The following is a 14,985-nucleotide window of genomic DNA, read 5'->3' as shown; positions in this document are numbered from 1 at the left end:
CCCTCTAAAATACGGTTACAGCTCCTGCTTTCTTTCAAGACAGCTGTTCTCCTCTTCTGTATAGCGTTCCAGTGACTGAAGATCTGGCTTGGGATTTGAGGAGGGAGCTGGGGTCCCCAGACTCAGCTCCTCATTACCCTCTGTCCACAAAGCAGGGACCATCTAGGCGCTTCCATAGGCAGTGATGCTCACCCATTGCACCTGGCAGTGAGAATTCAAGACTCCCTGGGCAGAGAATAAAAGAGCTCTGAATGTTTCATTTAATGCAGAATAAACTAATCCATCTCATTTAGGGGGTTTTTGGTTGTTTATTTGTGGTTTGGGTTTTTTTTCCTTTTCTAGTTCCTTCTGTAGATGTAGTATTTACAGACATGGTTTAGCAGTGAACTTAGCAGTGCCAGGTTAAGGGTTGGACTTGATGATCTTAAAGGTCTTTTACAACCTAAACAATTCTATGATTCTTCTGATCTGGGTGTCTGCAAACTCTGGCTCAGGTCTGTTTACAGAAAGAAAATCTTCCTGTACAGAACTGTGATTTTTGTTCTGCATCCCTAAAACATTAACCCTAAGACATGCATTTTGACAGCCATACAGCCAAGGCTGCGCCAGCCCCTTCCCCACCCCTTCACAGCACGAGGACTGATAGGAAAGGCAGCAGGAGCAATTGCTCGTGGCATGGCAAAGGTGGCACAGGCAGGAGAAAGGGGGACCTTCCCTTCCAGACACCCTATATAGGCATCCCCCATCCCCTGCAGGTGCTAGAGAAACAATAGTTTCCCCTTCCTGTGCCCTGTCTACATGACCCCCTATGCTTAATTAAGAGTCTGGAGAATGAAACCCAACATTTTCTGTAACAAGGCCACATCCAGAGCACAGTGCCTAACACCTGCTTCACCAGTAATTGGCTTAAAGTGGCAATTTGTCAATGTTTTTAAGATAATGAGCTTCCTATTTGTGTTCCAGCCATCTAAACTTCCAGGTAAGGAAATGCACTGTAGCTATTACACATCTGCTTCTCTTGGGATTTAATACTGCATGTGCCTCTCCTCTCTCCCACAACAAAGGAGTGATGCCTATCAAAGAACTCCACCAGGTATCTTTTGAAATCTGGCTGGTCACAGACTCTTTGGAGGAAAGATGATATTTAAACATCAACTGCCATGATTATGAGAATGATTAAGGTTATTTTGGCCATATTAGTAATACAGAGGTGTAGTATTTTAAAAGGAACTGAAATCTCCACATAGAATTCAAATGAAATCTCTAAATGTCAATTATTAGAATACCTGGTCAAAATGTTTCTTCTAAGAATTTATTCTGTGAAAAATCTTGCTTTTCTGTACAGAAAGTTCTGCTGTTTATCCCCCAAAACTGCAGACAGCAGTAAAACAAAGCTGTTTGCCATTAACTACTTAGGATTTTGGCTTCATTTTAATTTTGCTAGAAAAGTTTAAAAGAAAATAAAGGTTTTAGGATATCCCACAAAACCTATGCAACCTTTTCACCCACTTTATTTACCTCCTTGTTAGCCTTCACTAGTGGGGGTGTGCAAATGGATGCCTTAGAAAAACAGCCCATAAAATTGGGGTGAGGGGAAAGGTCACTCTTTTCTCCCTATAATGTAGTAATATATGCCACAGTGCATCACTTGGTAGTATCAGTTTCCATCTGCCTGTATGGCTGCTACCATAAAAGCTCTGACAGCACTCAAAAGATGCATCAAATATGTTTTTGACCAAAGAGAGAAAGCCACATCATTTAGCATTTCAGTCCCTGGGAAGATGGGGCTCAGCACAGCGCATCAAGCCTTGCATCAGCCAAGGCTTCCCTGGCAGTGAACAACACTTGACATCATAACACAGAGCAATGTGGTGCTAAAACAACACCCTGAACACAATGCACCTACTTTTGCAACAGCCGCAGGTTTTTTATTTTGATACAGCTAAAAAGTGTCTTTCCTTTACTTCGACGAAGAAACTGTGTCACATCTGATCAGTAACACTAACAGAGCTGTGCGGCAAAGCGGTTGACAACCCGGCTCACTCTATCGATACAAATCTCATTCCTTTCAAAGTCTTCCTACACTGGAGAAGGTTCAGAGAGGTCTCTCCAAAATCAGCTACCAAAAGAGATTTATTGCTGTACTGTTCCCAGCAGGTTTGCCTTTGGTTACTGCAGACAAGCAATAACACTAAAGAAACTTAAAGCAACTATAACTATTCCCTATGCTCTTCTGTTCATACCTGTCCAGTGAGATACAGCACAGGTGCAAGATCGATGCTGTGGTGAGCAGGACATCAAGGGACGTTCGGACCAAACAGAACATCTCTCCATAGATCCAGTTGTCCTGAACCAACTCAATGGCTCCAAATGGCATCACCAGCACTGACACCAGCAGGTCCGCAAAGGCAAGGGAAACAATGAAATAATTGGTCTTGATTTTCCTGCAAGACAGATTACAAAATTAGGATGGAATAGTTTCAGTGCAGCACCCTGTACACATGCACATAGATTTCAGTCTGTGTTTGGGTCTGATTTGCCCCATCACACTAAAAGGTCCTCTCTAACCTGCTCTTCACTTTCTACAGCCACCCCAACTCATTCCTGGTTTTACAGCTAAACCTGGGTTTACACCATGCTGCCTGCATAAATACACCTTTCTTAGCACACAGAAGAGGCGAATATATGCTCACAGGCCTCTGCATGTGGCTCAGCCTCACAGTTTGCATTGAGGAGTTTGAGTGGAGGAGGGGGATTTTATTTTAACTTGTAAATTAAGAAAATCCTTCCAGAAAGCACTCAGAAGAATCTAGACTGAAGCTGTAATTTTAACTCGAAGAGTACTTTTTAAATCATAACAATAAAATATAATTAAATCCATTAAAAATCCCACGCAGAATATGAATAGAGGCTGTTGAATATCTCTTTCTGCTCCTGAGCCTGGTCTGACAATTCCCAGGGATAGCAGTAAGCCTTGAGACAGGAGATATGGCTGTGAGCACCCTCAGATGACTGGCAGCATTTGCCAAGCCGCAACACAGCAGCACAACTTGCAGGACCTTCATCTACGTGGTTTTCTGATGGGTTTGATATGAAATTTGAGAGGGAGAAGGGGTAGAGGCCAACCTGCTTCTGCAGGAATTACTGTTTAGCTCTGTTCCTTACTGATTTTTCTGGGTTTTTTTTACACTGAGAGTGCAAAAAATGTAGAGGATGAATACTAAAATGATCCTACCACCCCAGTGTAAATCCGAGTGAGGATGCACCAAAGCCAGCGTGACAGTTTGATATCATCACAGTGCAATCCATAGCCAGGGATATGCTTCATCATAGAATCATTTAGGTTGGAAAAGACCTTTAAGATCATCAAGGCCAACCATAAACCTAAAAGTGACAGGTTCACCACTAAATCATGCCCCTAAGCACCACATCTACACATCTGTTAAATACCTCCAGGGATGGTGATTCATCACAGCAGTTTATGTCCTTGGCAATGCTCATGGGGCTTTTTAGGCAGGGATTTTCCCCTGTGCCTCCCCACAGAAGGGCAGGCGGTGGCCGGCCAGGTGGACTCACCTGAGCTGCCTGTCCCGGCACACGGCCACCATCACCAGCAGGTTCCCCAGGATGGCCATCAGGATAACGGCAGAGATGAAGGTGAGCAGCACGATCCTCTCCGCTACACCGAAGCCCTCACTCAAACTAGAGAGCACACAGGAAAAAAAAAAAAGAGAAAAGAACAGAAAACAAGCTGCAGCAGTGCTGGGACAGGATGGGATGTGCTGAGACGCCAGGCATGGCTAAGTGTTTGGCACCGCACCCATCACAGCAAGGCAGCCTTCTCATCAAGGCCATTAACAAAAAGCATTTCATATTTACAGGGAAAGCTGCAAGGCTCCTGGTCATCAGCAGAGAGGCTACTGGCATAGGATACTCACAACGCCCATGGCCACCCAGGTGTCACAGTAGCAGAGAAGCTGACACGATGGAGGAGCCTGCTTCTAAGTGAACCATTGCTTGATTTCTGAAAGTCCCTTCCGGTTCAGTCTCTAGATGAAAATGGTTTCATTATCTTTTCACCCCTCTTTTCATCTCTGCAGAAGTATTTTGGTTTCCTTCTTTTCATTCTTCCTAAGGTATTCCTCACGGCAACTATTTTACAGTTTGAATTTTTAAATCTCCTACATAATCTTTTCCCTTTTTCTCCCTTCCCTTCACTCTGTGCCACAGAACAAGATGCAGTCTGGCCTTTTTTCTTTTTTTCATTTGGCAACTTTTCCAGATTTTTTTTTTTTTAATAAGAGAAGTGTCCAATTTCCCCCCACCCTTACATCAGTAATTTCTTTTAGTTAATGAAGAGAAAGAAAAATGAAGGATAACATGAAGAATATAAATGAAGGATAACAATGTCAGACATGTTTTAAATCTGCATTTCTACAAATATCTTGATAAATGTTTAAAAAAAATGTTCCAGTTTTTTTTTCAGAGCCTGCAAAGCAGGACGACAACACATGGTATGCAATAAATAATGTTCAATTCTTCATAAAAATTGTTTTATTATCAAATTTTGAGCCACTTCTTCTTTAAAGCTATTTGTAATTCTATATCTACATCAAAATGCATCCTAAACCTTCTCCTGCTTGAGTAACTTTCCTCTTACATTACACGGGTAAGAACAGGTGTTTGTTCATGTTATCAAGTGCAGCTAGAAATAAACTGGCATTAAGAGCGACACTTGACATTCATTCAGCAGAGAAATTTCTTCAGAGCTTACAGAGCTAGTATTTAGCACCCAGGATTAATGCTGTGAGATTGTTCAGGTAATTGAAAAATTGAACTGTTATTCTGTTTTACTTTGACTTCCCCTGGGGTCATTTTTTATTTACTAAGTACATTCTAGACTTTTACACGTTATCTCGCTGAATTCTACTTATTTTGCCAAAGCTAAAAAAGATTAGAGATTGCTACAGTCCTGTCTCCTCTACCTGTGCCATTTTAATAAGGTTCTGGCAACTGGATTCACCCTGAGCCTACATTGCGGACCATCCATTTAATCACAATCTTCATTTTTGTCCCTAAAGAGTATGACTTTTTTCTTTGCCCACTGCCAGTTGCACCAGTGGGGCAGATCACAGCCACTGAATTTGGACTGTTCATATTGAGTACAAGCAATACCTTAGGAATACCTTAAGTTTCAATGTTTTACAAGGAAATATATCACTGGGTAGATATTTATCCACATGGCTAAGGATGTTTTTAAGCAAATAAAGAACAGAAAAGGAGATGCCCCAGCCTCACAGAAAACCACAGCACTAAGCAGATATATACAGGCCCCCAGACAAGTGCAACTATATGGCTATAATAAGAAACAAGTCCAAGGCCACAGCATACCTTAGCTCCATAAATGTGTGTCCATACACCAAGCAGTGCTTTCTCACCTGTGAGAGCACAGGTAGCTTCTCATTCCATATAATCTACTGTGTTGAAACTAGTAAATGTCATATGGAGTGGACAGCTGGGTGCATTCCACCTCTCTACAAGCTTTTCAGACAAAAAGCCCCCAGGCACTGCCAGGCACAAAGTCCTTACGAAGGTGGTTTTCTGGGGTACCAGGAGATGGGGTACAGATGGATCAGGGCAAAGGGCACCAGGTAAGGAAGCAGGTTTTGTCCTGTGTTGGAATTAATGATCCCAGCCCAGAGAAAAAGGCAAAGGCATGACTGCTTCTTTTGCCCTACCAGTTTGCAGTCTAGAAGATCTCTGGAGTTACATTGAAGGGGTCAGAAATAGCCAAGGCTTTGCATACAGCAAGAACTTACTGTTGTGTGAGCTAATTATAGATACTAAGATAGGAGAAAGGCAAAGTCAAGATGTGCTTTTATTTAGCATCTGAAAGAGTTTGCACTTAATTAGAAAGAGCTGCCTACTGAGCTTAGCACAACTTCAATGCAGGCAATTAAGGCTCTAGGAAGCTGTTAGGTCTGGGGAATACTTCAGTGCATTCAGAAATGTTGACAAGGCTTTATCTGAACTAAATGTGGCTTTCCCAGTTTTTATTGGAGAGCATTGCTCTTTAACACCTTGGATCATTAGTTCTCGGACAACTCTTGCAAGAGTGGATTTTGAGTCTACAGTTCTTGCAAATACACTGCCTGCAATTTGCCTGCACAGGTCCAGTCGTACTTCAATCTGACAGAAGAAAATCTCTATGGATCAAAAGGATCTGCCTCATTCATCATTCTGTCTGACAGTGGCCTGCAAGAGACAAAATGCCGACATGCATATAGCAGTATATTGCATGCTCTCTCATGACACAAGGGTCTGCACCACTGTGGTCTTGTGTTTAACAGCTTTTGGACGATTCCTTCACCTTCCACTCTCTGGTCTGTCTTTCAAACTTTCAGCACCCGGTGAACGCTATCTCTGGGCAGCTTTCCTCTTTGTTTTGTAGTAACATTCTAAATGCAAAATCAAGCAAATAGCAATAGTTTTTGTGCTTCTCCATCATCTGTGACTACCCCAAAATTGCATAAAGTGATTATTTCCTCAAAAGTAAAGGTAATTGACATCTAATTCCTCATCCTAACACTAAAATCCCAAGCTACCCTACGGAACTGGTCACTGGCCACGCAGGTCCTCCTAGAAAAGGATGTCCCTTTTACCCCTTGCTAGAAATGACCCTGGTGCCCTTCCCATCCATCTTCATGTATACCTGCTCTGAAATATCTCATTTTCTCCAGAAGCAAAGTCCTGCATTGGAGATATTGGGAGGCAGGAAGCTGCTGATGCATGAACCTGCACTACAGCGAAGTGCTTTGGAAAATCATGAGCAGCCAGGAGCGGGTTCTCCTATGTGGGCGCCATCCACAGCGGGATGCACATGGAGCTGGAGCTGCAGGGACTGCCTTGGTCCCACCGCCTGCCCTCCTCCTGCAGGCAGCTGCTGCACAGCTGGGGAAAGCCAGACACTTGCCAAGCATCAGTATTTTGAGTACAACCAAATGTCAGAGCCTTCATTAATAACATTCATCAGCAGAAGAAGACACCATGAAAACTAAAGGGAGATGGAGAACGAAAAACTTTCAAAGGCAGATCTCAGCCACAGGCCTGCTAGTTGGGTGCTGGGTGGAATGAAAAACCTCAGGAACAATGGGGATGCCGGGATCAAAGGCACCTTCACTGCCGAGCTATAACTGTACCCGTCTAAATAAGCCTTCACAATAGGCTAACATTGCTCTGTGGCTGCATCTCTGAAACAAAATGTCAAACCACACTGAATAGGGTCACACAAAAGATGTTCCTTTTCCTCCCGAGTGAGCGTGGCAGCACATACATGCTGGCATAACTATAAAGAGGATGATGATGGCTCAGTTTATACAGTGCCAGGCTGAGTCAGATTTATATTTTGTCTTATCTAGCTTTGCCCATCCTTCTGCTGTTCCTCAGCAATTCTCATCACTGCGTTATTTGAGCACCTTGCATCTGGACTCTGCAGCATGTACAGAAGGGGAGAGACACGTCCCTTGTCCCTGAGCCCTGCTGGCAGGTGCGCTGGCCATTAACCATGGACACAGCTTCTCGCTTCACTGCGCCTCGGGAGAGGGGCTGGTGACTGAGCCTGCTGGCCTTTTTCAGGAAAATCCTGGGGTTCTGAGGCTGCCTGCTGGGAGATCCCTGTTCCATCCACACAGCGGGGATGCTGGCTCTCAGGCTAGCAGCTGTGCTGTAAACGTACATGCACAGGTAGTAAATGCACAGGTGATCTGAACTGCCTGCTCATCTCTCAATGGAAAGCAGTTACGCCTATCCAGCAAACCCCAACAAATGTCAAGGCTGCCACCTGCTATTGCCACCAAAAGGATGATCCTGGTACCAGGCTTCAGGGCAGGCTCTTCCCATCGTGTCTGCTCCTTGGGAGCATCACATCCATTCTGTCAAGGCGTATCCTTCACTGCTGCCTTGCTAGCAGTGACAGCACCCACATGCCACACAGCTGGGCAAGGCAAAGTGGCAGAGATGAGCTGAGTGCCCTGACGTGCTGCTGCTTCCTCAGAGCACACAGCTCCCCTTGGGATGGGAGGGAGCTTGAGGAATGCCAGAGAAAAAGGGCTCTGAAGGTGGAGAGAAATTATAACGTTCACCAGGCACCTAGGACAGAAATAGCTGCAGACACTTCTATGCTCAGCAGCAGGATTTTCTGCATTAAAGGGGAAACTCCTACAGCTGCAAGGAATTTATAACTCAAAAGTTAGAAGTTATAACCAGCCAAGTTTGGTGCTTCTGGGTAGAAGCACTGAATTTCAGCTGGGATTTGCTACGCAATGACACCCAGAGTCAGGGATGTAGTTTTGGATGGAAGGGAGACTTGTCCTTAAAAGGCAGGTATCAACCACCTCCTTTTCTAAGAATCCCAGATGTTGTCCTCTCATTTGTGCTCAAAAAGAAGGGCAGGGACCATAATAGCAAGTGTAGACTTAGATCTGCTCTGTGCTGCCAGACATCATCTTCAGTGAACAAGCTTATGACCCAGCACAGAAACTTCCATCCCTTCCACCCTCATCAGCTGTAAAGAGCTGTGCAAGTGAACAGACACTGAAGAGAATTACCCACCTCAGGTCCTCTTTGGTGCACAGAGATTTTGAGTTTTACTCCTCAGAACTATTTATGGAAATACCAAAGGAAACCAGCCCTGAACCACATTTTGCCAGATGTTGCCCTGCATGAAGACTGAGGGTAACATTTAAGCCCCTATTTCCCATCCAGTGTACACAGGCAACCCTGCCCTTAAAGTGGTGGCCTCCTGGTCTGCATTATTTGACTTGGCTGGCCACAGCCCAGGGCTCTGATCAGAGACCAGAAGGTCAGAAACATACCCTGGCACACTTACCTATGGAGCATTAGCTGTGATAATAGTTTTGGAAGCATTTGGGAAAGCTCTCCAAAGAGTGTTTCTCTCATGCCAAGAAGAACATTGCATTGCTCCCCTGGGGAAGGTTAAATAGGCTCCGCATCACTGGGGTTGCAAGAAGGATGATCATATGGGCTGCTTCTGTACATCTGCCTTTTGAATAATCTAAGATCAAGGAGGAGTATTTGTTAATTATTCAGTCTCAGTAATTCGAAGCTGTTAATAATGGAAGACGTGGATATTGCTGTAAATTAAAATCAATGGTTCGCATAACATCTTTGATCAAATCTGAGTGCTCTGGCTTCCAAGCATACTTCCCTGTTTAATAAAGCTGAGATTGATGGGTTCGCTATTATGAGGAAATAAGATTCAGACAAAATGATTGCTGGTTAGTAGGAATATAGAAATCACTTAAGGAAAAAGGTGAAATACTTATGTGGAGTGAATGCTTAAAACCCATATATGGACATAATTTTAAAGGCTCTTCTGTATAGTCATTAATGGGAAGGAAAAAAAGTGTAATTATTTATTCAAGCTCAATTTCAACTTTCCTGTAAACACTCCAACTTTTCTAAATAACCTCTAGTGCTTTTGCATATTTTATGCAGCAATTAAACTGCATAGATCAGTTATGTTGGTAAGACAATGCACATTGCTCCTCTGGTTTTTGTTACACATGTCACATCCTGACCTCCCCACCACTGCAGTAGGAAAAAAAAATCACTAATAAACTTCTTAGTGTCGATAACACCTTGGGCACTGCACAGACACTCCTGCAGGAGTAAGAGAGATGGAAAAGCATGTGAGAGATGAATAAATAAGTCTTGGCTTTTGGGGGCAGAGGAGCATGGCTGATAAAAAAAGAGGATCATTTCCAAACTGGAGAGAAATAACTCTGCCTGCAGAGGTAACCTCGAGCATCTCCTGGAGGTAGCCTGGGACCCTAATGAGCCCTTCATAACAAGAGATGTGTAATTCTCAATGAAGAAAATTAAAAGTTTGGAATGGTGGCAGCCTAGAAAACAGCTTTCTTCTTAATTTAACAGCAAACTCAGTGTATAGGGAATACATGAAAGAGTTAGTTCACTTTGTTTTCAATCAAGCCATGGCTTTTCTCCCTAAAACTTCAGCTGACTTGATATTTTGTAGGTCTCTAATTACAAATAAGCTGCCATTTGACTCTCCTCCTTTCTAGTCCCCCAGTTATTCCCAGGCATAAAATCAGAGACTGAGCATTAAACACAAAAATCAAGATATGTTATTTTATGAGTAAACCTAACAACACATTTCTCAATATAGAAACATGACAACAGGGAAGATACTACTTGATCTATGACTTTCCAGCTGTTACCACATTCTTTTCTACTCTCACCTAAAAATATTAATCAGAAGTCAGCATTAATTCAGAAGCATATAATATCTTTTAATGCCTTCAAATGCCACATTGCCTGTGCCACTTCGCTTCAGACTGTGCAGATGGCAGGACAACTTCTAACAGATTCAAATAAATTATGCACGTCACTTCTGTTTTAGAAACAGATTGAAATTAATTAAAATATTCAAAAGCCAGAAATAAACAGCATTCCACATATCAAAATAACTCAGTCATATGATTAGTTTATTTGAGTGCTTTTTTTTTTTTCTTTAAACCAAACAAATTGTGGCGGTGGGGCAGGTGGGAAGGGATGAGGTTTTATCCTTTTATGCTGGTTTGAACCTCAGGAACATTCTGCAAAATGATTTGCTTCCACTGATGGTGTGGGGCTGAAAGCGTACAATGCAAACAGCAGCAGCCCAAGTAGGGTCATGAACAATGAAATGAGGACTTTAGGCCACCTCCTCCTCAACAAAACTACTGAGGACATCACTGATCCTGCATCTCCGCTCCCCGTATCTCCTGGAAGTTGGACGCTACAGTGCTTCAGAGAATTAAGTGTTTTAAGCAGTTGATAATACTGATTAGAATCAATTGTCAAGATGAAGCAAAGAAGGCAGGCTATTTAAATGTTTCAAAAATTGCCGTGTGTGGGCTGCGCAGTCAATCAGTGCGTGCTAGGAGCGCTCTCCCATTTGGGAGCGGGTACGTGCTGGAGCTGCCAGACACTGCGGGACCTCGGGAGACACTGGGGCCAGAGCAATGGCTCCAGTTCCACATGCCCCTCAGACTTTGAGACCGCCCAGATTCGGTCTGGCAGGCAAGGCATAAGGGACTCCAAGTAACACACCCAGAAAAAAAAGAGAGCTTCCAGCTGGTCCATGCAGTTTCCGTAGCTAACACAGCAGAAGTTCTGCCTTTTCTGGATAGAAAACCCAGGCTGAAAACCTATCCTGAACAACGCAATGCTTTATCATGATCTTCATAAGAATGAAGGTCTGAGACCTCAAGAGAGAGACAACAGTTTGCACAGTTATATAGGAAATGGGCAATAGAGGTAGAAAAACCAAGATCCAATGAGTCTCCAGTCTCTGTCTAAACTTAGGACCTCTCCCCCTGCAGGGAAGTCAGATGGCAGTCCAGCCGCCGTGTCCATCTCTACCGTCCATAAAATGAAGGATGAATCCCTGGCTCTGCTTTTCCTAAGCAGCAGATCAAGTGTTACATAATTTACACCCACATACGAAAGGATATTGCTGCAAGGCTGATGCATGTAAGTACAATCCTTAAAAACCATTAGACTGTCACTTAAAATATAAACTAAAATTAACTTACAAAATTAGCATTAGACTGAGATCATGGTATTTACAGGGAGTAAGGGCAGATGCTGCAATTACTCTGTTTAGGATCTAATAACAACACCATAGAAGATACCTTGTGCAAAGCCCTGTGCAATCACAAATCACAATCTTACACATCTGCCTGGCATTTGCCAGACTTTGGTACTATGTTTTGTTCCTTACAATTCATTTTCAAGCTTCTAAATTTTATTCCTAGTATTCACTTCACATGCTGAACATTCCACTTTTATTTTCACATGAGAAAACTTTTTGCATATGTAGGGTCTATGTATCTGTAAAGTAACTGTGAAAAAAATAAAATCCTTGCTTTAGCCATAGGTAGGAATTTAGGCACACCACAAAGAGCAGCAGAGATGATATAATAATTATTTCTCCTTTGTAAATGCTGAATAAAATCAAAGATCAAACATGCCTTTAATCAGAAACGTCTTGATCAGTTCCTAATTAGAATTGCTTCTCAGAAGTCCACTGCATCTACCAAGCTACACGTCAGTTACATGAAGAACAGAAGATGATAAAAGAAGCTCAAAACAAACCTGACTTTTGGTCCATACTCTGTATTAACAATGTGATTACCCTCTATTTTCCAGATAAGTGGTTCTTGCCTATCTCATGTCATACAGAAGTCTTAAACAGAGCAGCCTGTATGTTCAAATGACAAATAAAACATAGCTGTGCTCAGGACAGCTGATTTAATTAAGCACCTTACTTTCCAGCAGCATTACCATTAATTGTGATTCATTTCACTTTCATATTCTATAAATGTGGAAGACAGGGTCTAGTATGTACTTTTGAACAAGATTGTTTGCAGTTCAGTTATTGTATAAAATAATTCTAGTCCACAGAGACATAGCTAATATCACCACTACACACAGACATCCAACTGCCTCAAGTTTATGCCAGCAGCTAAGAACCAGGGAGTAATTTGTTGCAGATCTGTGACATAACCTCCTCTGAGACGGAAGTGAGCTGGAAAAATTAAGCTCTAGACTCATGCTAAACATACTCCAAGTATCACGATTTCTCACAGAAATCTGTGATGCCTGGTGGAAAACTGGGGTGCACTGAGACCAATCAGGCACAGCCTGCTACTTGTCAAGAGTGAGCTGCTGCTCCTGGGATAAAAGCATTTGTTTCCATTTCTTATTATAACTTTTCCCATAAGACAAAAAAATTAAGTCCTGTCCTATCCACGTACATTTGCTTCCCCAGAGACAATTCTTCATCAAAATACCATAATGACAGTTCTTACTCTTTACTGGTACTCCTGTACCGAGTTCCTATTTTCCTATTTTTGTTCCCATTTGTGCTGAAAGCCTAAAAGTTGCAAGACTTCCAACTCAAAAAAGATGAAGGCTCTGCTCTGCTCTTGCAAGCAATATTTGCAGTCAGAGAAATACTGTTAAATGAGAGGCATTCAGTCAAGAATGTTGGCAGAGTCAAGCGTCAGGCCGTATATTAAAATATCCAGTCTGTGTATTCTTCCCACTGCTTGTTTGCACCTTGGACAATAAAAGACAAATACAGCTATTGCCTGTCTAACTTCTATATTTCCTGGACAGTTTCCCAGCTTCAAAAATCTAGAGGAAGGAGAGTTTCTTGTTGTTATCCCTGCTAATGGAGGACTTGGCACAGACAAGATAATACATTGATTTCTAGAATACATTTTATATGAGACACCCTCCAGACACCCCGTGAGGCTCAGCCACATGAAACCAATTCCCAGTTCATTCATCACCTGACAACAGCAGAAGATACTCTTTCTTCTTTTCTGAAGAAAACATAGGACTGTACTCCCAGTGAGGTTTTTTAAGGCATGCAGTGGTGGAGTTCTGTTCAGCTCCCTAGGTGTGTGCTGCTTCACGTATTTGACTGATTGTCTTCTGTCCCCAGGGAATGGTGTGTCTCCTTAGACTCTTCTCCAGTCCCAGAACCACCCAACCAGCTTGCTGTACGCTGACATAAAATACAGAAGTCAAGCAGGATAAAAGTTAGCCTTGAGATGGCTGTGCACTTCCAATTCCACTAGCTCAGTTTGAGCTTTACCATTAAGCCGAGGGTTTGGTTAAGCTAGTTCCAGAGGTGGTAGCTAGAAACCCTCACCTCCAGAGCTTCGCTCTTGTATTTAAGCTCCAGATATGTCTTTTCTAAGTAAGGATATGGAAAGTCCTTGATTCAGGAACAAAGCACTTAAATTTCTTGTTTTGTTTTAACCTCCTTCTATGTCCCCAGCTAAGTGCATGTTCTGAATACTCTCCACAAAAGCCCAATCACATTTCTCACTTCAAATAAATATGAGAGGATGCCAACCTGGGCAGCAGGACAGAGGAAAAGCAAACAGTTGGGACTGCTTCATAGGTGGTAAGAGCAGACACTCAGCTTGGATGCAACCCAGATCCCACCCAGGAGTCACTACCAGCACATTTCTGAGGCCAGCCTTATAGGCTCTGGAAGGGTTTATTCAGCTGTGATTTCCCTTGGCTAACCAGTACAAAAGCTTCCAGGAAGAATGTCTCACCATGCTCATTCTGCAGAAGCCCTTGACAAAGATTCCTAGAAACAGCCATTCCTGGAGAAGAGAGCAATGTGAAGGGAGAGACCTTCTTCCCCACAAAGGACTGAAATGACTCAGTAGCATCAGCTATGGACTCTCCGCTCACAGGTTCTATGAATTTCAAGTCTGATCCATAACTGGGAGCTAGCTGCTGCCTCTCCAAGTTATCTCACTACAGGCTTTTCAAAAAATCTGTTTCAGTTTGATAACTGACCATTTGCAAATAAACTTATATGCTGGGTACCACAGGTCTATAATTCTCCCTGCCACTGAGGAAACTGGTTCAAGAACTGTGAGGGAAAAGAATAAGTGAGGAAGAAAATAAAAGCTGAAGAGGAAAACGGGGGCAAGGCCAGCAGCCCCACCGCTTATGGTGTTCCTATTCAAGAGTCAGCACCATCAGATATTAAGTTCTGTAGACTAGAAAACAAGCCATGAAGCTGCATTCCATAACAGAAGACAAAGCTACGAGCCCTGTTTGAAATTAAATCCTACTGCCCAGACATACTTGGAAACAAAGTCAGGATGAAGGATGAAGCAAGGACAAAGAAGGATGAAGCAAGGTGCCTGCCCCTAGCATCTTAGGTACACCTAGAAAATGACACTACAAATGTAAATATCTTTTCAAGTGTCAGAGAAGGGACGAACCAAGCATGGAGGCAGAAGGCTAAAAAAAAAAAATCCTGACTATAACAGCTATTTGCTTTTGTGGGTAATTTGTTCCACATCAGATCAGGGAAACAGGCTCCCAACCTAGGGTTGGCAGAACCCTGGAAGTGCTGAGCAG

The 14,985-nt window shown here is 42.9% G+C and overlaps 1 protein-coding gene across 6 annotated transcripts in view; it reads right to left on the bottom strand.

The window, feature by feature from the left end:
- The window catches only part of HTR4 (5-hydroxytryptamine receptor 4), a 123,206-nt gene that overhangs the window by 65,100 nt on the left and 43,121 nt on the right, over window positions 1-14,985 (bottom strand). For all 6 annotated transcript variants that reach the window (XM_069868978.1, XM_069868977.1, XM_069868981.1 and 3 more), the window contains exons 3-4: window positions 3,577-3,702; window positions 2,244-2,444 (exon numbers count right to left, since the gene is read on the bottom strand). In XM_069868978.1, the coding sequence (XP_069725079.1) occupies window positions 2,244-2,444; window positions 3,577-3,702 (327 nt within the window). The remainder of the gene's footprint in view (window positions 1-2,243; window positions 2,445-3,576; window positions 3,703-14,985) is intronic.

Source organism: Phaenicophaeus curvirostris, chromosome 15, assembly GCF_032191515.1.
Source record: "Phaenicophaeus curvirostris isolate KB17595 chromosome 15, BPBGC_Pcur_1.0, whole genome shotgun sequence".
NCBI classification, from domain to species: domain Eukaryota; kingdom Metazoa; phylum Chordata; class Aves; order Cuculiformes; family Cuculidae; genus Phaenicophaeus; species Phaenicophaeus curvirostris.
This window is presented reverse-complemented; position numbering and strand designations above follow the sequence as displayed.